The following is a 21,954-nucleotide window of genomic DNA, read 5'->3' on the forward strand; positions in this document are numbered from 1 at the left end:
TACGACCCAGCGTAAATCCCGGCAAGCTCCGAATCAACATCGGACAACGCGCCACAGGATGGACCGGGTAAGTAAATGTGCCCCATTGTCTCCAAATGCAGGTCCAAATGGTGGACTTTTGGGCCCATTTTTATGATCCTCTGTAGGGCAAATCACATTTTAATAAAGCACATTTAAATATAAAAGTACAGAAAAATAGTGTCAATGTTGGACTTATCAACATCTCCTGTCTACAATACACAATAGGTAACACTTCACTGTATGTCTAATAAAATGGCTAATTTTGAACTCCTTCCTTTGCATCTTCTTCTTCTATGATCCTACTAGCAGTGTTATCACCAGATAACAGTCCCTGGAGCTCAGCCTTATCTCCCTGCTACTAGTTTTAGCCCTCACACCCTTCGGGAGCCTACTTATCAAAAGAAAAAGGCGCGTGGTAGAGTCGGCAGTTCTGCTAATCTCACCTCCTCGCCACATTAAGAAGTTTCTCCTACTTAAAAAAAACACAAAAAATTTCCAATGAACCACAGTTTATCCACCACCAGTCTGGACAACTCCTTGAGCAGAATTCATTCTCCTAGACATCAAGCCAATTATACATACATACTTGTATTTATGAATGTTGTCAACAGGTATAAGTATAAGGCCCCTTCTCCACTGGCGTTTTTCACGCGCGAGTTCTGCGCGTGCATTTGACGCTCAGAACTCGCATTGCACTCTGTCCCATTGTATTCAATGGGTCTTTCTCCATTTGCGTGGTTTTCAACGCGTGTGCTTGCGTTCGTTTGCACGCGCGTCAAAATCGCAGCATGCTCTATTTTTGCGATTCACGCGCATTTTTCACGCACCATTCAAGTCTATGGGGACGTATCAAAAACGCATTGCACTCGCAAACATTGCAAGTGCAATGCGAGTGCAATGCGTTTTAAACGTAAGGGTTGCTAGGTGACCAGTATAACAGTATTTCCCCTGCTCGCGAACGATCATTTAATTAAAAAAACACAATGAAGAACAGTGAAGAATAGAATAAAAACAGTGAACACAGTGAACACAGTGACCACAGGATCATTTAAGATAAAAACACAGTGCAGAACACAGTGCAGAATAGATTACAGATGTTCGGCACATCTGCTTACTTGTCGGGAGATACGCGCGGAGCGGTGCGAACAAAATAGCATGTGAAGAACAATATATATGTGTGAAGAAGACATTGCAGATGTATGGAAACATCTGCAATGTGTTCTTTACACACATATATATTGTTCTTCACATGCTATTTTGTTCGCACCGCTCCGCGCGTATCTCCCGACAAGTAAGCAGATGTGCCGAACATCTGTAATCTATTCTGCACTGTGTTCTGCACTGTGTTTTTATCTTAAATGATCCTGTGGTCACTGTGTTCACTGTGTTCACTGTTTTTATTCTATTCTTCACTGTTCTTCACATCTGCTAACTTGTCGGGAGATAATATACGCGCGCGGAACAGTGAAGAATAGATCGCAGATGTTTGCAACTTATCAGAAGACATTATTTTTCAATTAAATAAAACATTTTATTCCCGAACCTTGGTCCCTTTGAAAAAGTCCCATTGACTTAAAAAAACGCGCGTGAAAAACGCACCGAAAACGCAAAAAAACGCGAACAAAAATGCAACAAAAACGCAGCAAAAACGTCAGTTTTTCACGCATTGCACCCGCACGTGAAACGCAACGCTAGTGTGCAAGAGGCCTAAGGTGCCACTATCCCACCCTGACATCACCTGCAGAACATTTTATGAATGGTGATTTATTTCATACAATATACTGGGTTGTTTCAATGGAAAACAAATTATTACCTTAAGTAGGATATGTCCACGTGAGGCAATGGATATACACAGGGGACTGCTCCTCAAATACATAACATTTTGTCATTGCTATCTACATTTGTTCTTTGACTGTCCTATTTCTCTGTAGAGCTTACAGAAATGCATCTGCTTGTTTCAGAAACAAACCCATTCTGAGGCGTGTAGATAGGCTGCATTCACACGAACGTATGGGAGATATATATATATGGTCACAAATTTGCGGCCGCATATAGGTCCCCCATAGTTGTCTATGGTGCCTGGGATCGGTACGGTGAGCACAACCGTACTGCGCCGTGGCCTCAAAAAATATAGAGTGTGCTCCATCTTTTGGCTGTAAGCACCACTATTCTCTATGGAGAGAGGAGGGACAAGCAGCGCTCGCTTCTCCTCCTCTCCAGCACGCCCGACGTGTGCCTGCCCGGCCATAGCCATGTGGACATACGTTCGTGTGAATCAAGCCTAAATTGGCCATTGCAAAATCTTTGCTTCAAGTTAGGGCTCATTCAGACAGGTGTTTTTGAGGTCTGTATGCTATTCATTTTTTTTGCTGATGGCAAACGGACCCATTAATTTCTATAGATCTGTTCACAGGTCCATATTTTTCCTGGATGTGCAGACAGTGACTACATGCACTATTTTTTTCTCACACACAGACCACAAATTTCCATAGGTATTTCAATGGTCCACAAAGAAAACGGATGGCACACGGATGACATCCGTATGCGGTCCTTTTTTCTCAAATGTTGCTAGGCGACCAACTGGGCAAGACAAAAAAATCAATCAGTTTTTTGGCGATGTGAAAAAAAAGTGTCACATATGGAAAAACAATGTGGATACAATACAGACTGAACGTGGACATCAAAATGTCCACACTTTCTGCGGATGCACAACAGACACACCAGTCTCAATAATCTGTGCATACCAATCAATTGGACACCTTTTTTTGTCTTTGCTCTTTAGTTTTTGGTGTTACAATATACTGGGAGCATTTCCCTAAAGATGAGCCTAACTTTTCCCTAAAGATGGGCCTAACTTTTGTTCATGGGAAAACCTTTTTAAGCAAGAAGACATTTAAAAGGTTCCAAACATTGTTGCAATTTACTCCAATGGAAGGAGGTTGTAGAAGTTGATGTCACTTCTCTGGACAGACGCTGAGATGCATCACATCAAACTGCACATAGACGACCCCTTTGAGGCTGTGTCTACACATAATTTACACACAAGAAGATAAGCACTGGAAGATCTGCCAAAAGAGTGCATGGGATTTTACCAAATATCACATAATACATGACGTGTAGTAGTGACCACACAACTCCTCTTACAATCTGATACTACCCCTGCTTCTTGTGTAGCAACATCTATAATAAAACATGAATGATACTCCATGCCTCAGTACTGTCTACTTTATCATATACTGGAGTCTCTTTTAGAACTAATATTAATATAAAAAATGACCACAAATGCACGGAGTTCTTTGCCTTGACTTGGCCACAAGGTGCACAAGGTAAAAAGTTAGAATAATAATCAAGCAAATTTTGCAGAGGGTTAATGTGAACCACCAAGAAAAAGTGCAAATTATCAGCGTATTATTATCTAAGTCTGCAACCATGCCTGAACCCATGTCTTGTAAAAAGGTTTCCTTTGAACCACATTATTTATATCCACAAAGGTTTCACATATTAAATCTAACATGACGGAAATATTGATTTGGGTTTTAGAGAAACAACTGATCCTTAATTTAAAGGATCCCAGAGATGTTCTACTTTTGTCTTGGGTATCTCTAAATCATTGAAGACTTGTACCAGGCTCTTTTGCCTATGTAAGGGGCCCATTTATTATAGTGAATAGAAAGGGGGGGGGGGGTCACAGTGATGTTACTTGAAGCTGATGGTCCCCAGTGCAAAGTCTTTGCAAAGACCCCGACTATAATGTATGGCTTTTAGTACTAGTCTTCTCACATGGGAAAGTGACACCTCTGGGCGCCCTAAGCCTCTTGGGCCCAGGTGTGGCCAAACCCCAATTCCAATGTCTACAGTGAAAATAGTGAATATAGTGAATAGAAGGGGGGTCCCAATTCTCATTATGGGACATGTCTCCATCATATATTACAATAATAAAAGCAGACAGGTTCCCTAATTTCTATCTATCAGGCTGTACCTAAAGATTTCCATGTTGGTGCCAACTCTATGAACATGAATCGGATAATAATGTCCATCCACATTACAGTATCAATGATTACTTGACGTCACCCAAGCTGGGAGGCACGGAAATCTTAGAATTTAGCCAAAGAGGTAGAGGATTGACCAGCCCTTCAGCTTAATAATTAATGGGGGATTTACTGACTTACAGAATAGTGTAGGTATATTAAGAGCCTATGTGCCAGATAACCCTCTCATTTACACAAATGTATACATTTGGCAACATTCACCCCACAGAGCCATTGCCTTTTTGTATTATAGAGTATCCTTCACTCTCGTACATAGTAATACAATGAAACAAAATGTACATATCGGTGACAAACGCTTCCATATTTCTATACAGTCATTTATCAGGGGTATATAGGAAGACTTTTCTGTCCTCATACCCCCTAAAGACCTAATGACCATGCCTGATATGGATCCTCCTCAGGATCTGTACACATGTTTTAGCCCCATTGAATGACATTAGGACTAGACCTTGGGTAGATCTGCTGGCACATCTGCAGCAAAAATCCCAAAATGCCAGCATTGAATTTCAGCCGTGGATTCACATAGGACTTACTTTTAGTACAATATACACTAAATATAATTATTATATATAAACTAGTATGGAAAAAAACGATTATTTAACTAGTTCAAATTCAAATGCATTGTAAAATAATAATATAAAACTATAATGTAAAAAATAAAGTGGTCATTTTATCTAATCTTGTATATATTAATAATAAAACACATCATAGATTTTTTACAGTATGGGTTGAGGTTAACAGGAAGCAGAAAACATATATTTCTTAGCCACAAGCTGAACCCTATTAAGTTACATGTTAACTTCAAACAGAAATTACGTAATACGGAAAGTTAATTCTAGAAAGGTACGATTGTAAAGTATTCGAAATTTGGCTTTACCTTGCTCCCCGCAGCTCAACCCTTACATTGGAGCCAATGTCACCACCACAATGGAAAAGATGAAGTCAACCTTAGGGACAAAGGAGAAAGGACGGCTGAAAAAAAAAAGGTCACTAATACAGAGCCCTGTGCATTTTGCAGACACAAGACACACCCCATGTTCCAAAATAAGATTATCAGTAAGTGAGCAGGGACATTCCTGTGCTGAGATACTCTCTCTATAAGGGATGTACAGTCAGCTGTGGAATGCCATGAACACGCTGTCAGTCACTGCTGGCAGGACACTTCACTGATCACTCGCAAGGTGGGAACTGAGCCCAAGCGGAAGGCATGAGATTTATTGGGGCAAGATGAAAGAACATAACCTGGGAAGGTGGCACCTCCTACTGTAGCCACAGTCTCTAACAGGGTCATTCACATTTGATTGAATTCATCTGCTACAATATATATATATATATAAAATTTCAATTAATTTCATCAATTGCATGTTATAAAAATAATGCGGCACATTTACTAGGAACAGTGCAGTGTGTACTATGTGCAGTTTCCCTATGTAGTGTGCAGGGGGCGCCAGAAATCCTGAGTTCTGCATGAATCTGGCGCTCCCTGCACAGCACCGACACAGTGCCCCCCTTTTTTTTGGTGCACTTTTAACATAGGGCGTGGAACACATTTCTGTCGGATTTTGCATGTAAAATCAGGAACCTGGTCCGAATGATCACCGGAACGCCCCCGTCAGGGCAGAAATTTGTGTGGCATGAAGAATAGCGCAGGTGCACCACAAAACGATGGCATGTGACACAAATGTGGCGTACTTAAATACCTGTACAAGCTGTTTGCACTGAAAAGAATGTGCAAAGTCTGACAGAAAACTGGTGCAAAGCCCTTAGTAAATGTGCCCCAATGTACCTGTGTGAAGATAGTTGCCTATAGATGTAGTCATGTTGTTCCTTAGAAATGAGATTGTTGTCCTTGGATACGACCACCTATGTACTCTGGCATTGGTGGCTAGGCATGTGCTATGAGGCACCCGACCACCTGGATTCAGTGTTCATTCCTGGCCATTTCATATGGAAAAGCTATGTTTTCTTTGTGCAATCCCTCCAGCAGTGGTGGTTGTATCCAAGAACAACTGTCCTACATTTCTAAGGGACGATATCACTACATTTAAAGGATATTGTCTTCATTTATAGGATATTATCTTCCATCACTGCCAGAGTGCCAGGTAGATGTTGATTCATGACTGTGCTATAAATCTGCTTGGAAACTATATGTTTCTTTATAATAGAGTTTTGTAAAATCTTTTTTATAATTTACGACTCCAATCTTGGGAGCATCTTTTCTTATAGCAATGCATTATTTCTCCTAGTCATTATTTCTACTAGTCTTAGGTAAGTTCCTGCACAGTCTGACAGTTTCCAGTGACTGCATATGGAAATGCCCTTTAATAAGGGTAAGTGGTAAGATTCACTTGTCAATTTATTCATACATTAGGATCCGGACCGAACTAGAACTGGTAAGACTCCTGAGAACACTGTGGGCAATTTCTGGTCTCAGTGGTCATATGGGTAGGAATAGCTAATGTCCCTCCTAAATGTCATTGTACATGCCCATGTGACTGCTAAGGTCACGGGTTGGTGCATTGGGCATTAGATCCTCAACAGTTTTAGTCTGTCCAAAACCATAAAGAGGGATGCATGGATGAGCGCGAGTATACCTTATTTCTTAGTAGAACCCATGTCCTGCCCTCCAGTAGGCTAGGAAATCCCTTTAAGTATCCAATCCAATACTAACATAGGGAGCCACCGGATGAGAAGGTTATTGACCTACGCAAGAGCTTAAAGAGTAACCGTCATTTCAGATGATTTGGGATATTGTTTGGGGGCAGTGTTAACATTTTTCTAATATACTTCATTAAAGGGAACCTGTCACCAGGGACCTCATTTTTACAGCTGCATTGCAAATGTCTTTCTGCCTTCTCTAAGTATTACAATATAATTGTGTGTTATAACTTACCTGGCTCCCGGACAGAATCATCTGTGTCGTCCCAGGGGTTGGGATTTGGTTTGGATACATTTCAAAAAAACAACATGTGCCTTGTCTGTGCTGCAAATTGCTCAGCCCCCACCTTTGTGCTCCCGTACAGTTCCTCCCTCTCCCACTGATGTCAGCTATGTTTCTGTGAACTGAGGAGTGAGCAGTACAGACAAGTCACATGTTGTGTTTTGAAATACATTCAAACCAAAGACAACCCCTAGGACTAACCAGAGGATTTTGTCAGGGTGCAAGGTAAGTTATAGCACACAATTATATTGTAATGCAAATGCTTAGAGAAGGCAGAAAGACATATTTGCATTGCAGCAGTAATGGGCTTCTACAACCTGTCTTCAGTGTAAATGAGGTCCCTTATGAAAGGTTGCCTTTAAGATTTCTCTTTAGTTTGTCAAGAAACAGACTGAAAAGTGCCCCTTAGTTACATTGTTACATCTCCGTTGCCATGGTAAATCTGTCTATCATACTGAAGACAGGTCTCTCTCTCCTCTTTGTTTACACAGCTCTGAGCAGTGAGTGCTCTCTCTCTCTGGCTGTAGTATGTTTTGAGCATTATTTTCAAAAATCAAGCTGAAAGTGAATAGGTTCATCCTCCCTTCTCAGAGCTGTTCAACCAAACACAGGGGTATATGATGTAAGTTCATAGTCAGCTTCAAAAACACACACTACACAGACCAGGATACAGCTCTCTATAAGAGGACCGCTGGAGCCTGATACTTTACAAACTGAGCAGAATTTCTTAATGAAGTATATTAGAAAAATGTTCACAACATCCCCCCCCCAATAAAATAAATTATCTGAAATGATGGTTAGGTTTTAAGGGGCCATTCTGTAAAAAGCGCTATGGAATTTGAGGGCTCTTTATAAATAAAGATTATTATTAAGAGACACACTACAGACTTGTTACTAAACCTTCTAGCACTTCTTACTCTGCTGTAAACATAAAGCATTGTGAATTTTCATTACATTGTCAGCAATTGAAAAAGACAGAATATCTGTTCTGTATGGTGGACAGGATCTGTAATGTGCACACATGGCCGAACTGCAAATATGCCTCTAGTTCACGGCAACCCAAGAACCGGGTCATGGTGACATCTTCCCTGTATTTTCTTCCACTTATCTCACATAGATTATCAGTGCTGTTACTGAATGTTCCTTATCAACTATACCAAGAATGACGCTTCAGGTATAATAATACAGGGAATCATATACTAGAATAGCAGCATAAACTGCACAATATCATATCATTTATGAGGTAGTCTAACCTTTACTACAAGAAAATAGGTGAAGGAATGCAAAAGACAATGACGAAGGACAAAATAAACAAACAACAAAGACAAATAAATAAATACAAAAATTTGTCTTTAAAATTAAACTTTTACTAGATGTGTTTCCCCCATTTCGAACTTCTGCCATATAATCAGCTAGCTACAAACTTGACTGTATTTTTCTTCTAGAGGGATTTCTATAGAGTTTGCGATGTACCTGCAGTGCCCTCTAGTGGCACCATTCTGGAATTCATTATATTACATTATACAGCAAATCTACTGTGGTGTTTTAAAATATGTTTATTAGAAGTTTTAATAAGATGGATTACTTTTACGAAAGCACAAGTGATTTGGGGGGGGGGGGGGGGGAGTCACCAGAGCCCCCTCTTTGCTCTGGCTCTTATATGCCCTGTGAAGCACTTTTCATCGCCTCCCTGCTCCCTCTGCAATTCCCTCCTCCTACTCTGTACCTAAAATCAAACAGAGCAGGAGGTGGTCCTAAGTTATCTAGCAGACCAAAATCCTGCCATATGTGAAACTAGCCTAAGGGCGAATTCACACGAACGTACGCCCGGCCATATATCTGAAGCGCTGGGGAGGGCTCCTCCCCTCTCCATAGAGATGCACAGCGTCCTATCTTTTTCCAGTGTACAGAGCAGTACATTGTGTACACTTGTGCAGTCTATGGGGGACGTCCCCCTTACGTTCGTGGTTTTGGGTTTCCTCATCGCATTCTCACCATGTCTGGAGTGAGGCCGGGATATGACGGATGACCCTGCCGATACCAACATCATTGTGGTTTCAGATGAATGTAATTGCTTCTAATACTGTAAATAGTCAGGAAGACTACACTATACTGCCTAGATAGGAGTCTATCCCTGACAGAACCGCCCACTGGACTCCTAAGCACACAGGCACTAAACATGTTAATCAGTAACTTACCAGTGACAAGAATCCAGTAGATAAATCGGATCTTCTGATCCCATGAAAACTGAGATGTACCTATTGATCTCCCCACTTACACAGCAGCTATGGTAACAATGGTAACAGCAATAAGTGTAATTGTAATGTCAGAGAACCCCACAAAATAGATGCAGAAATATTGTAGCCAAGCAGTGGTGTATCATCTACTAAATGAAACAACACATAGGCTGCATTCACACTACCGCAAGGGGGACGTGTATACGGCCGATATACGTCCCCCATAGACGGCAATGGGCGCGCGGCGCCCTACGGGAGCTGTACAGTGCAGCACACGTGCGGCACCGTACCGCTCCGTGCTACGTGAAAAAATAGGACATGACCTATTTTTTCAGGACATACGGCACCGTGTGCCATATATCCCTATGGAGAGGGGTGGGGGTGAGCAGCGCTCTCCCCCTCCTCCTCTCCCCGCGTGCTGCCGTGTGCCCGCCGTGCTACGGTACGGTGGACACCGGTCGTGTGAATCCAGCCTTACTTACAAAGTCTCACGCAGTAAAGTTTACATTTTTATTGATGTTTATTGCAAGCGGAACAAAAGCACAAAACACTTAGTAAACGAATATAAAACTCTGCAGATAATGTATCTCTAGAAGAGAGGAGCCATTTGTCGCGGATCATCAGGTAGAATGCTCACCGAGTCTTCTGCTCTCCCGCACAGCAAGCAGAGCATGGTGTACTCCTGAAAGAGAGCAGGGACAGTCATGGCAGCGCTGTCTAATAATCATCTTTATTAAGGGATTGAGCAGGGGGTCAAACTTCAAACTCCTTTTCCAATGCTACCAGGTTCCATGCCAGTTTTTTACTTCCTGGTCCCTCTTTATACACAGGAAATACTATGCAGCCAATCAGTGTCATGTCATCACTCTAGTCAGTGATTGGCTGAACAATTATTTCCTGTGTGTTGCGAAGTACCGGGAAGGATAATGTCGGAACCGAAACAAAGATAAATCAAGATAATTACTTCTTTTGTCCTCCCGTTCTAAAATCTTTTGTAAAAAGACAAATTACTTGTACCCATTGTACAACCATAGGTTATATGAACTCTGTTTATGCTTAAGATCTAAAGGAGTTTTTTTTATTATTAAAGAGAACCCGTCATGCAAAATAACCCCCCTAAACTAAATATATTTTCATGAACTGCCATTAGAGAGCATTGCTTCTATCCCTTCATTGTCCCTCTACATGCCTGTACACCTAAGCAATGAGGTCCTAAAGCTGTATGCAAATGACCTGTGAAATGTCCAATGAGTCATTAGCATATTCAAGCTGTCCACTCTATTCATGAGTGGGAGGCACAGCCACACCCCCAGTGCATGACTGACAGCCTGTATAATGATGTGAGGCTGTATAATGATGTGCTTCCTGATGCTGGCGCCCCCTGCAGTCTGTGTCTGTGTGTATATAGGAGAGATACAGCAGCTCCAGGCAGCCATGTTACAGCAGAACATGTCAGATTCATGTGTAGCTGATGTCTGTGTCTCTCACCTGTATATTAGGAGGATGCAGCATGTCAGCAGATACAGCACACACTAACTATTCTTTACTATACATTACACACAGACATGAGCAGGGGGAGGAAAGGGGAGGGGTAACAGGGGTGACATCACTGCCTCTGACCATGTGACCAGCCTCATTTACATAATAAAGAATAGATGATTTTACAATGATTAATGTATGAAATAACTAGATAAAGACTGGGATGGATCCTTGTGAGCTGCTCCAATAGGTAGAGGTGACAGGACTAGTGGCAGAGACCTGATGACAGGTGTCCTTTAAGAGTTTTAAACCCACTGGACCCCTATAGTGTAAGTTCTTCACATCTGTGAGAGATGTCATATTTCTCTCCAGACGCCATATTGTTCACCGTCAACCATGTCATGACTCGTGTAATTTGCCTGCTTGTCCTTGACTCATGTTACCCTGTTTCCCCTAAAATAAGACATCCCCAGAAAATAAGACCTAGTAGAATTTTGTTCAAGCTTACAAAAATAAGGCCTCCCCTAAAAATAAGACCTAGTGGCAGCTTTTTCAGCAGCTCTCCCCATGTCTTACATTAGTATTAGTAGATCATTTAGATACAAGCAGCTACCTGGACAAGAAGTGGTCATTTAAGGTGGTGCTATTGCTAAGTGTGAGAGATTGGGGGCAATGATTCCAATAGAAATGGAGCCACAAGAAATTCTACATGAAATAAGTTTGGAGAGAAGGATGTAAGAGAACTTTTTTGTTGTCCAACAATAAATGTGAATTATTTTTCATGAAAATACAAGACACCCCCTGAAAATTAGACCTAGCGCCTGTTTAGGAGCAAAAATTAATATAAGACACTGTCTTATTTTCGGGGAAACAGGGTCGAGATAGAAGAAACAGGCTGAAGGGCAACTGCTTATCTTATTTTGACGACTGAGAAGCCTTCAGAGCCTTCTTCTCAGTACATCTTGTAGCTGGGATAGTGAAAACATCTTGTTTCCCTCAAGTCTAGAGTTTTTCCAGTAGAAGCTTTACATTAAGGTCATTTGGGAAAATAGCTTAAAGGGGAGGTTCTGGTATGTTCAAGCTAACCTATAGCATTTCAATATTTTATCACCCTTTCATGCCCTCTACAAAGTTTTTTCTGCTTTCGAAATACACAACTTACTGCTTGGAATAAAGTGTATTTTTGACTGCAGCTTATGACCGTGTCTATGTCATTCTCTATGCTATGTATCCCAGTGCTGGGAACAAAGATCTATAAATTTGGCCATCACTTTACAATTGTAGAAGGGCTTTTGGAACCCTGGATAAAAATCTGTAACAACATTTGAGTAACAGCCTAATAATACAGTAGATCCAAGTGAGCAGTACCAATGGATATACTGTAGGTGGTCTTGGTGGGTTATCCTTTAATAACCTTACATTAAAATATGGTATTGGACAAGATAAAATTAATTTATTTAGTAATAAAAGTGTATTCTCTTACCTGATACTCATCCACCACACTGAAAGTATACTCATGCTTTGCAATTACATGATGGCAATTTTTGCACATATCTGGAAAACAAAGACAATATAATATCTATCATGCGCCATAGATATCTATCATGGGAGCTCTTACTAATGAGGGCTTCTGTGTTACATTTTTTTGGAAGCTGTTTTTATAAACCTGATGGGCATTTTAATTGGTATATAACCTGCACATGAATAGGTGTATCATCAGACTAAATAACAAATGGACTTCTATTATCCGAGGTCACAGTGCCGTGAGGCTGCCGTGTCTCTCCGCTCCGTGAATGTGCAGCTCCGCCACAAAACGTCATATTCCTAGGCCAGTTTGTGCAATAGCAGGTAGATCTGTCCCTAATATCCAATATATTTTAAAACCAGACCAATCCTCCCATTAAAGAGGACCAAGTCATTGGGGCACATTTATTAATGCGTGGGGTTAAGTCTTACTTACGATCATACGTAATAAACTCCTCTCCATCCTCTTCATCCGCTGTTTTGTTGGCGATGAGCACAAAGTCTCGGGTATTGCACTTTGCACAACTTACATAGTTCAATAGAAAGGATCCAGTCTCCAGACATGTGTTACCCTACAAATAAGCATAAAAACATCAGGACTTTGGCTATAATCTATGTAGTTAGATCATATACATTATACATATTTATATCCCCTATGGCTTATATTGCATGTAACCAGATTATAAAACTACAGACAGTCCCCGGGTTACATACAAGATAGGGTCTGTAGGTTTGTTCTTAAGTTGAATTTGTATGTAAGTCGGAACTGTATATTTTATAATTGTAACCCCAGTCAAAATTTTTTAGGTCTCTGTGACAATTGGATTTTAAAAATGTTGGGTTGTCATAAGAACCAAAATTAACAATAAAGCTTCATTACAGACACCTGTGATAACTGTTATAGCTGGTTATTGTAGCCAAAGGCTAAAGTACGGTAATAAATTACCAATATCCAGAGGTCCGTCTGTAACTAGGGGTCATATGTAAGTCGGGTGTTTTAAAGTAGGGGACCGTCTGTACTGCTCTCAACAAAATCACTGCTAGATCCCGACAGCTACTGGGTTGTAAAAAGAGGTTGAAAAAAATGGGTGGCTGCCCGGAAGAGGTAAGTGCTGAAGCCGACCAGCAAAACAAGGCACTGGCAGTGACTCATGTAGTACAGACAGGAATTATCATGTTGCAACTTGCCCATAATTCACAGGATTTTGTGTAATGGTGGCAGGTAAGAATGCAAATAAGTTTTCCAAGGTGTTAAATGGAAAACAATGCCTCCTTTTGCTACCTTGAAAGGCAGCCCCCTTACCACCAAGTATGACCTACAAGAAGTCTGAGAACATGATGTGGGAGTAGGTCATACTTGGTGGTAAGGGGGCTTCCTTTCAAGGTAGCAAAAGGAAGTATTGTTTTCCATTTAACACCTTGGAAAACTTATTTGAAAAAAAAAATGTATTTAATTTTTTAATATTTAAAAAATTCTGACCAAAATGTCTAATAAAATAAGAATCCCATATTACTCCAATCAAGGAAATCTACCATCAAAATCCATCATGATAAACATCCTTTCTTCTAATATCAACCTATGCTAAAGAGCCACAAGGGCTCTGGGGGGTGTTATAATAGCCCCACAGGCTGTCACACACTCTCCCCCTCTGCTCCCTCAACACTTACCCCTCCCTCTATCTGATGTAATCTCACAGCACACAGTGGGAGGTGAGAATTTACAGCACGGAGGAGCTTTGGTAACACCCCCTGGTGCCCTTCTGGCTCTTCAGCACAATTTTAAAGGAATTGTAAAATTCTAAAAAAAAATTTAGAAGGAAGGAGACCATGGATAAGAAATATAAGCATATTACCCCAGTCACTGGATCTATGAGTAAGTGTCCCTGGTTTATCATGATGGATTTTGAAGTTAGATTTCCTTTAATAAAACACCACAACAATCCTGTCTCTAGACCAAAAATTAAAAACTTATAGCCATTAAAAGAACACGTGTACCAGGACAAATTGCATCTGGTCCTGAACTGGGTAAAGAACTAATATTCAATTTTGATTCTGGCAAATCCCCTTATGTTATAGCCCATAATAGCGCTGTGCATTTATGTGGTGTATAAACCAGGGAAACTATTGTCCCCAGTACATGTCTCCGATCTATATTGTATCCTGAGAGTTCATATATTGTACCCAGCTTTCCCAGTCCCCCGAATGGCAGATCTGTTCATGTGTGTACACAGGTGTGGATAATGGGGCACATTTACTAAGGGTCCGTCGGACGCATTTCTGTCGGGTTTCGCAAATTTTTTTATTTTGCGCTGAATTGCCCCGGGTTTTTGGCGCAGGGATCGGATTGTGTCGCCTCGGCGCCGACTTGCACGCGAGACAAATCGGGGTTCAGGCCGTCAGGCAACCCGACTGATTCGGACAAACCGCAGAATTTAACTTTCAAAATTGTGTCACAAGATCAGCACTCACATGCACCAGGAAGAAGAAGGTGAACTCCGGCGGACCTGAGCGGGGAAGCGACACATGCAGGAAATAAGTCTACGGGACGGGTAAGTAAATGTGCCCCAATGCCCTTCTGCTGCTTTCAATTTGCGGTTTCAGGTTGGAGGACCCTCAAAGGTCCTGAAGTGTATCTTGTGTACATGTGTATTGAGCGGAGGGACAGATGTGCCAGGTTTTTATGGGTGAGGGTCCTTCTCAGTATAAAATGTGGTGGGTGATTTGGGTGCCCATGGGCCCCCTAGAAGGCTTGGGCCCCAGGCTACCACCCAAACCACTATATAATGACCCCCTGCTGTGTGTACATATAGATAGAGCTGGGTGGGGTGACACTGAGCACATCTAAGCGCTGCATTAGTTGTCAGCTTCCTCTAAATAAGAAGGAAACCAGTAGAGACGCCATAGAGGTCGGGGGCATCACTTCCCCCCATACAGTGCGCTGCCATCCTCACCCGCTCCGGGTACTCCTCCCGTACACAGCCCCCGCACATAGCGATAGCCCCGGCGCCCGGTACGCTCCGCGCAACGTAAACTCCGTAAGTCACAGGCGGATGGAGATAGTTCTACGTAGGAAGCGTACACATAGAACAAGCAGGTTCCGGGATAGCAAGTATCGCGAGAGTAGGGAGAGTAGGGCGATGGCTGCAATCATACTAGTGACCACAAGGGGGCGTGTAGCCATGATCCTATATGTAGTAGATGGCCGGCACAGTCCTGTCACAGCAGGGTTGTGTCTACATGGATGTCATGTGTGATTCTCTGTGATATGCAATTATTATACACTTAGTTTTATACTTTTCTGTGAATCTCCCCCAGGTGGCCACTTTTGGTTTTAAGAAACAGAGTTTTGTTTAGTTTTATTTTTGTGTCAGGGTAAGTGCTTGAGGGCTTACTTTTTGCAAGATAAGTTGCATTTTTTGATGTTGGCCTCTTGCCACAAGCCATGTTGAAAATTGCATGACTTTTCCCCGTGAAAATCTTGCGAGTTTGATCAGAGTTAGTCCATAGACCCATAGACTTCAACAGTTTTTTCCCTTGGCGCGTTCACACGTTCCGCTGTATATGCAACGTTTACCTCTGCAACCCCTGAAGGATCAGACAAATTTTACAATCAAAAGTTGTAAGCAAAACATGAGAGATAGAAGTTTTTCCAGACATTATCTATCACATAAGGAAGAGTTGACTCTAACCAATGATCTCAGCAGGACTCCAGTTTTGGTAATGATAGGCCAAGACATTTAGCTTATACTAACAAGGTCTTCACCAACTTTCACTTTACCATTCATTTCCCAGCATCCAATTATTTTCTGGTGCTGTTGCAGCTTGGCATCTAACAATAAATTGCGAGGATTAGTGGCTTCCAAGGCCGAAGCCAGACACTATGCATTTCACACATGGTCATAGTCAGGGGTGTAACAGCCACCGTAGCAGCCTGGCTGCTGCTAAGAGGTCCGTGTTGCACAGGGGCCCGGGATGGACGGTGGAGCCAAAATTTATTGATGCCATTCTCTCCTTGCTGACTGCAACATCACAGTAGTAACTGCTGTGCTGAACAGGTTCGCCCGTAGAGCCACCCAGCTGCCTGCCTTTCCCCTAGCCCAGTGGTGGCGAACCTATGGCACGGGTGCCCTCTCTATGGACACCCGCGCCATTATCCCAGCGCAAAGTTCACCAAACAGGACTCAAGGCCTCTTGTATTCCCAAGCAGCCCAGCACCCTTGAAGGTAGCTACAATGATAATCTGAACTTCTCCTTCTTTCTACTGTATTGGTGGCCTCAGGTGCCTATATGATTTAAACCTGTGACAGAGCAGGGAGTAATAAGTTACTGCCTAAATTGCCATATATGTGGGTTTTGGCTGTAGTTTGGACACTTGTGTCTAGAAGGTTTGCCATTACAGCTCTAGCCCAAAGCACAGACGTCTATGTCTGGATTTGTAAATTCTATATGTGTGTGAGTTTATATATACTGTATGTATTAGTGTATATATAAGTCCATAAATGTGTGCATATAAGTGTATAGGAGTATATAAAACTGAGTTTATTAGTGTAGAACTTTATGTGTGTGTATATAATATAAATGTGTGTATATGAGTGTGTAAATTTGTGTGATTGTATAAACGTGTGTGTACAAATATGTATATTTTTTCAAGGGGAAAGGGGACCCCAAGCAGAAATCCACTATGGGTCCCAAGCTCTCCTAGTTGCGGTCATAGTCTAGTTCTGCTGTGGCACCAAAGGGCTGCACCAAAAAATTGCCTTGTTCTTATCTACCAAATTGTGTGGGCATTGGCTATTGTAGTTTGATGTTGCAAAGATCTTGTGGGGAGGGGTTTTGGGATATACTTTTAAAAAGCACATTGTGGCCTGTTAACTTTTTTGGATGCTTTCACCTTTACATCGTGAACCAACAATTATGGAAATTGTGGCTTCTTCATGTGTGGTGAGCCGATGTTTTATTCCTTTTGTACATCCTTAGTCTTCTGTCCTAATTTATAGCAGAATAATTTATCCCTGTGACTACTACTATGTCATCATTACAGTATCTACTGTAGGGTGCGGTTCTGAAGAAGCCCTTATTTTAGGGAATGAGTGTTATATAACAGGTGCAGATCATCCGTGTGGCTTCCCTTTACTCCTATAACATTATTTACACAATATAAAAAGTAGGTTCTAAATTAATTTCCTGGACTGGTATTGAGAAGGTGTTGTACTTCTTCGACTGATTTCCATGAAACGAAGAAAACAAACTTCTCTCAGACACGCCTGACTGCTGCACATCTGGCAGAACAAAGAACGAGCATACGGTCCTGGAGTTACGTACAAGATAGCTTCTTTAGGTTAGCTTTTAAAGGAAATCTATCACTATATGGAAGAAAAACTAAACATACTCACCTATTGCCATCTTCTCCAGGATCCCAGTGTTGGTCTTGATTTAGCTTGAAACAACGGGATCGCTGTAAAAAAAAGAGTCAGAAGAAGCAGCTACAGAGCACCGGTCCGGTGCTCCAGGCTGTTCATTATTCACGCCTTCTTAGCAATAGATACATTACTCTTCCATGCTGGAGAGTAATCCCCACTTACTTTAAAAGAAGTGTGGCCACACCTCAAATCTTCCCAAATATAGGACATGCCCTATACCAGTGATGGCGAACCTTGTGGAGATACAGTGCCCACTTATATGTCGCAAAGTGCCAACATGACAATTTAAGCATTAACTTCTGTATAACAGGTTTCAATCGTATTGGCGCCATGAGTTCACCAATACAATAGAAAGATGGAGAAATTTGGATTGTAGCTTCCCCCCCCAGCGTCCCCTGAAGAGGAAGAATCAGGGTTCCGAGGGCAGGAGCTTCAACAATAATCTGTCTCTATCCACACTTTCTCGCTCCTCCTGTAGCCCTGGCAGCCAAGGATGTCGCATTAAAATTGTGCTGAGCATGGCACGTCCTGGTCTGTATTGGACCGCAGGATGAAGCCTTGAGTCCTGTTTGGCAAATTCTGTGTTGGGGTGAAGGCCTGGGTGCCCACAGAAAGGGCTCTGAGTGCCACTTCTGGCACCCGTGCCATAGGTTCGCCACCACTGCCCTATACTTTGTAAAGTGGATTTCTGGCTCAGTGGTGGTGTGGTGAGACAGTGGGGGTCATTTACTAAGGGCCCGATTCGCGTTTTCCCGGAGTGTTACCCGAATATTTCCGATTTGCGCGGATTGTGGCACATCAGCGATGGCATGCACGCGATGGAAAATTTTTTAAAAGAAAATTGGTGGCACGCGCCATACTTACATGCACCAGGAAGAGATCAGTGAAGTCCGACGCAACTCGGAGGACCTCGGCGCAGCGCGACACCTGGTGGACATCGGGCGCAGGACCTTCATGAATCGCCGGAAGACCCAAACGCTCGTCCGAGAAGCCGCCGCTGGAACGCAAATGGACCGGGTAAGTAGATGTGCCCCTGTGTGTGCTCCCCGCACCATGCCGGTTGCCGTAGACCTCAATGGGGGTCGTGATATGGAGTCAATTCGTGCTGCCAGATCACAGCCCTCATTAGAGTTGTGTGAATGGGGCCTCAAACAGCATTAACATGCACCACCAAAGTGACTTAACCCCTAGGGGACACAGCCTATTTTGGCCTTAAGGACGCGGCCCCATTCTTCAAATCTGACCTGTGTCACTATAAGTGGTTATAGCTTTGGAACGCTATGAGATATCCAGGGGATTTTTAGATTGTTTTCTCGTGACACATTGTACTTCAAATTAGTTTAAAAATTTGGATGATATCTTTTGTGTTTAGTTATGAAAAAAAACAAAATTTGGAAAAAAATTGGAAAAATTCTTTATTTTCAACGTTCTAAATTCTCTACTTTTGATGCAGATAGTCATAGCTCCCAAATAAATTCATAACTTACATTTCCCAAATGTCTGCTTTATGTTGGCATGGTTTTTTAAGATTCCACATATTTTACTAGAATGTTATGAGGCTCAGAATTTGGGGCCATTTTTCGCATTTTTTGTAAAATCACCAAAACCCGCATTTAGATGGACCTGCTCAACTTCTAATTGACACTGAGAGGCCTAAATAATAGTGAGACTCGTAAATTACCCCATTGTGGAAACTACACACCTCAACGTATGAAAAACCACTTTTAAGAAGTTTGTTAACGCTTTACGTGTTTTATAGGGGTTAAAACAAAATGGAGGTGCAGTCTGCAAATTGTAATATTTTTTCACAATACACCCATTTTGGGTGGAAAATTAAACATTTACAATGGATTAAATAAAAAAAGGCTCCACAAAGTTTGTTACCCAATTTCTCCCGAGTACACGGATACTCTATATGTGGTGGTAACCTGCTGTATGGGCGCACGGCCGGGCATAGAAGGGAAGGAGGCGCCATCCAGATCAGATTTGCTATGTCACATTGTACAGGCTATAATTTTTTTCTTTTTTTTAATGTGGACCTATAGGGGCTTATTTCTTTTGCCACATGAGATGCACTTTTCTGGTACGTAATTTGGGGGAATCTATAGGCTAATTGGTGAGATTTTATTAACTCTTTGTTGGTGGAGGAAATGAAAATCATCACTTTTCAGGAAGATTTTTATGGGTTTTTTTTTTTTGCCCGTTTACCATACCATAAAAATAGTATATTATTTTTATTCTATGGGTCGCCACGATTACAAAAAGACCTCATTTATATAGATTTTTTATTTTTTTCCCATTTTTACTGCATAAAAAGTAATTTGGCAAAAATGTTGTTAATTTTAGCATCACCGTCTTTCATATGCATAACTTTTTTATTTTTTGCCTCACAAATCTGTTTAAGGGCTTATTTTTTGCGAGAAGGATTGTTCTTTTTAGTGGTCTTATTTTAGAGTGCATAACATTTTTTAAATCCCTTTTTAGAGCATTTTTATAGGGTATTAATTGAAATGATCTTTTTTCTGGAGCTTTTTTTTGTTTTGTTTTTTACGGGGTTAACTTTGCGGATCTAATAACGATTCTGTTTTATTATGCAGATTGTTACGGACGCAGGGATACCAAATATGTGGGGGTTTTGTGTATTTTATTCAATTGTACTGAATAAAAACCAATTTGGAGACAATCTTGTTCATTTTAGCATCACCATCTTTTCATATACATAACTTTTTTATTTTTCGGCTGACAAATCTGGTTAGGGGCTTATTTTTTGCGAGAAGAGTTGTTCTTTTTAGTGGGCTTATTTTGGAGTGCATAACATTTTTTAAATGACTTTTTAGAGCATTTTTTGATAGGGTATAATTAAAAATTATCTTTTTTCGGAACGTTTTTGCGTTTTTTTTTCTACGGCGTGTACCGTGCGGGTCCAGTAACGATTCTGTTTTATTATACAGATTGTTACGGACGCGGCAATACCAAATATGCGGGGTTTTTTGTGTTTTTGTGTTTTTTATACTTTATTAAGTGTTTTTATGGGAAAGTGACATTTTAGGGGCTTATATTTTTATGTATTTATTTTTTATTTATTATAATGTGTAGTGTTAAGTGTTTTTGCATATTTTTACTTATACATACTTGAACTTAAACCAGTGATGCTCTGATCACTGGTTTAAGTTCAATACACTGCTCTACAATACTATTTTATTGTAGAGCAGTGTAAACTGTCTGAGCAAGCTTGCGCATGCTCAGACAGTTTACAGCCAGACCCGGAAGGGGTCTGGCTGCCATGGAGACCGGGCAGCTCCGGGGCACATGCCAGTCCTCGGAGCTGCCCAGAAGTGGATCGGATCCCCCGGTAAGCGGCACGGGGGATCCGATCCACAACGCAAACACCCTTACACGCCGCGGTCATGTTTGACCGCGGCGTGTAAGGGGTTAACACCCGCGATCGGAGCCGGCTCCGATCGCGGGTGTTAGCGCAGGCTGTCAGCTGTACTAGACAGCTGACAGCCGCTGCTTCTGGTACCGGCTCCGTTCGTGAGCCGGTGCCAGAAGCAGGACGTTATAGAACGTCCCCGTGCGCTAAGCATCTAGCCCCGGGGACGTACTATAACGTCCTGGTGCGCCTTGGGGTTAAAGGGAACCTGACCTAATAAACCAGTATGTTGCCAAGAAGCTGAACACATTACAGATTGTGTTTCTTTCATGACTCAGTGTGGTGGCATCATCCAAAAAATCAACTTTGAAGTGAGATGTAAATTGGTTGTATAAAGTCAATGAGGTGGAGATTTTAAAACTCAAGCTCAAGTTCTCTCTTACTCAGATAGCCCCTTCATTGTAATTGATGGTCCTGCATCCAAAGACATTACTAACCAGATCTCCTAAAGTCCGATGCATGATGTCAATCACAGAGGAGGAGGTGTTCAGAGCTCCTGACCTTGACTTCAGTGTTAAACTCTCCTCCTCCTTGACTTTATACAACCAATTTACATGTCACTTCAAAGCTGATTTTTCTAGATGATGTCACCGCACTGGACCATCAAAGAAACATAAACTAGAAGATGTTACGCTAGCTGACAATATACTAGTAGTGGTTTATTAGGCCAATTTCTCATGACCGGTTCCCTTTAACTTTAAACCGGTTCTGTAGGTTTTTCATCTGGAAAGGCTTGTTCGTTGCTATAATCCATCAATAGACTGTGTACAGATCTAACAAGCAGATTTTCCTGTTTTGTATAGTCAGGTCTCAGTAACAGACATACAGAGGTTTATAAAGGAAATCCCTA

General features: G+C 41.7%; 2 protein-coding genes across 3 annotated transcripts in view; both read right to left on the reverse strand.

Moving 5' to 3' along the window:
* The window catches only part of LOC140069646 (spectrin beta chain, erythrocytic-like), a 60,371-nt gene extending 55,278 nt beyond the window's left edge, over positions 1–5,093 (reverse strand). The window contains exon 1 of one of the 2 annotated variants that reach the window (XM_072115570.1): positions 4,948–5,093. The gene's annotated coding sequence lies outside the window, so the exon portion shown is untranslated. The remainder of the gene's footprint in view (positions 1–4,947) is intronic. The other variant, XM_072115571.1, reaches the window with a different exon arrangement.
* A 4,651-nt stretch (positions 5,094–9,744) lies between these two features.
* On the reverse strand, positions 9,745–15,371 carry CHURC1 (churchill domain containing 1). Its single transcript, XM_072114151.1, has 4 exons — positions 15,203–15,371; positions 12,688–12,823; positions 12,211–12,281; positions 9,745–9,930 (listed from the first exon to the last, which is right to left on the reverse strand). Exons 1-4 carry the CDS (start codon positions 15,239–15,241, stop codon positions 9,838–9,840), a joined length of 339 nt encoding a protein of 112 aa, XP_071970252.1. The 5' UTR covers positions 15,242–15,371; the 3' UTR covers positions 9,745–9,837.
* Between the last annotated feature and the right edge of the window lie 6,583 nt (positions 15,372–21,954).

This window comes from Engystomops pustulosus, chromosome 7, assembly GCF_040894005.1.
Source record: "Engystomops pustulosus chromosome 7, aEngPut4.maternal, whole genome shotgun sequence".
NCBI lineage: Eukaryota > Metazoa > Chordata > Amphibia > Anura > Leptodactylidae > Engystomops > Engystomops pustulosus.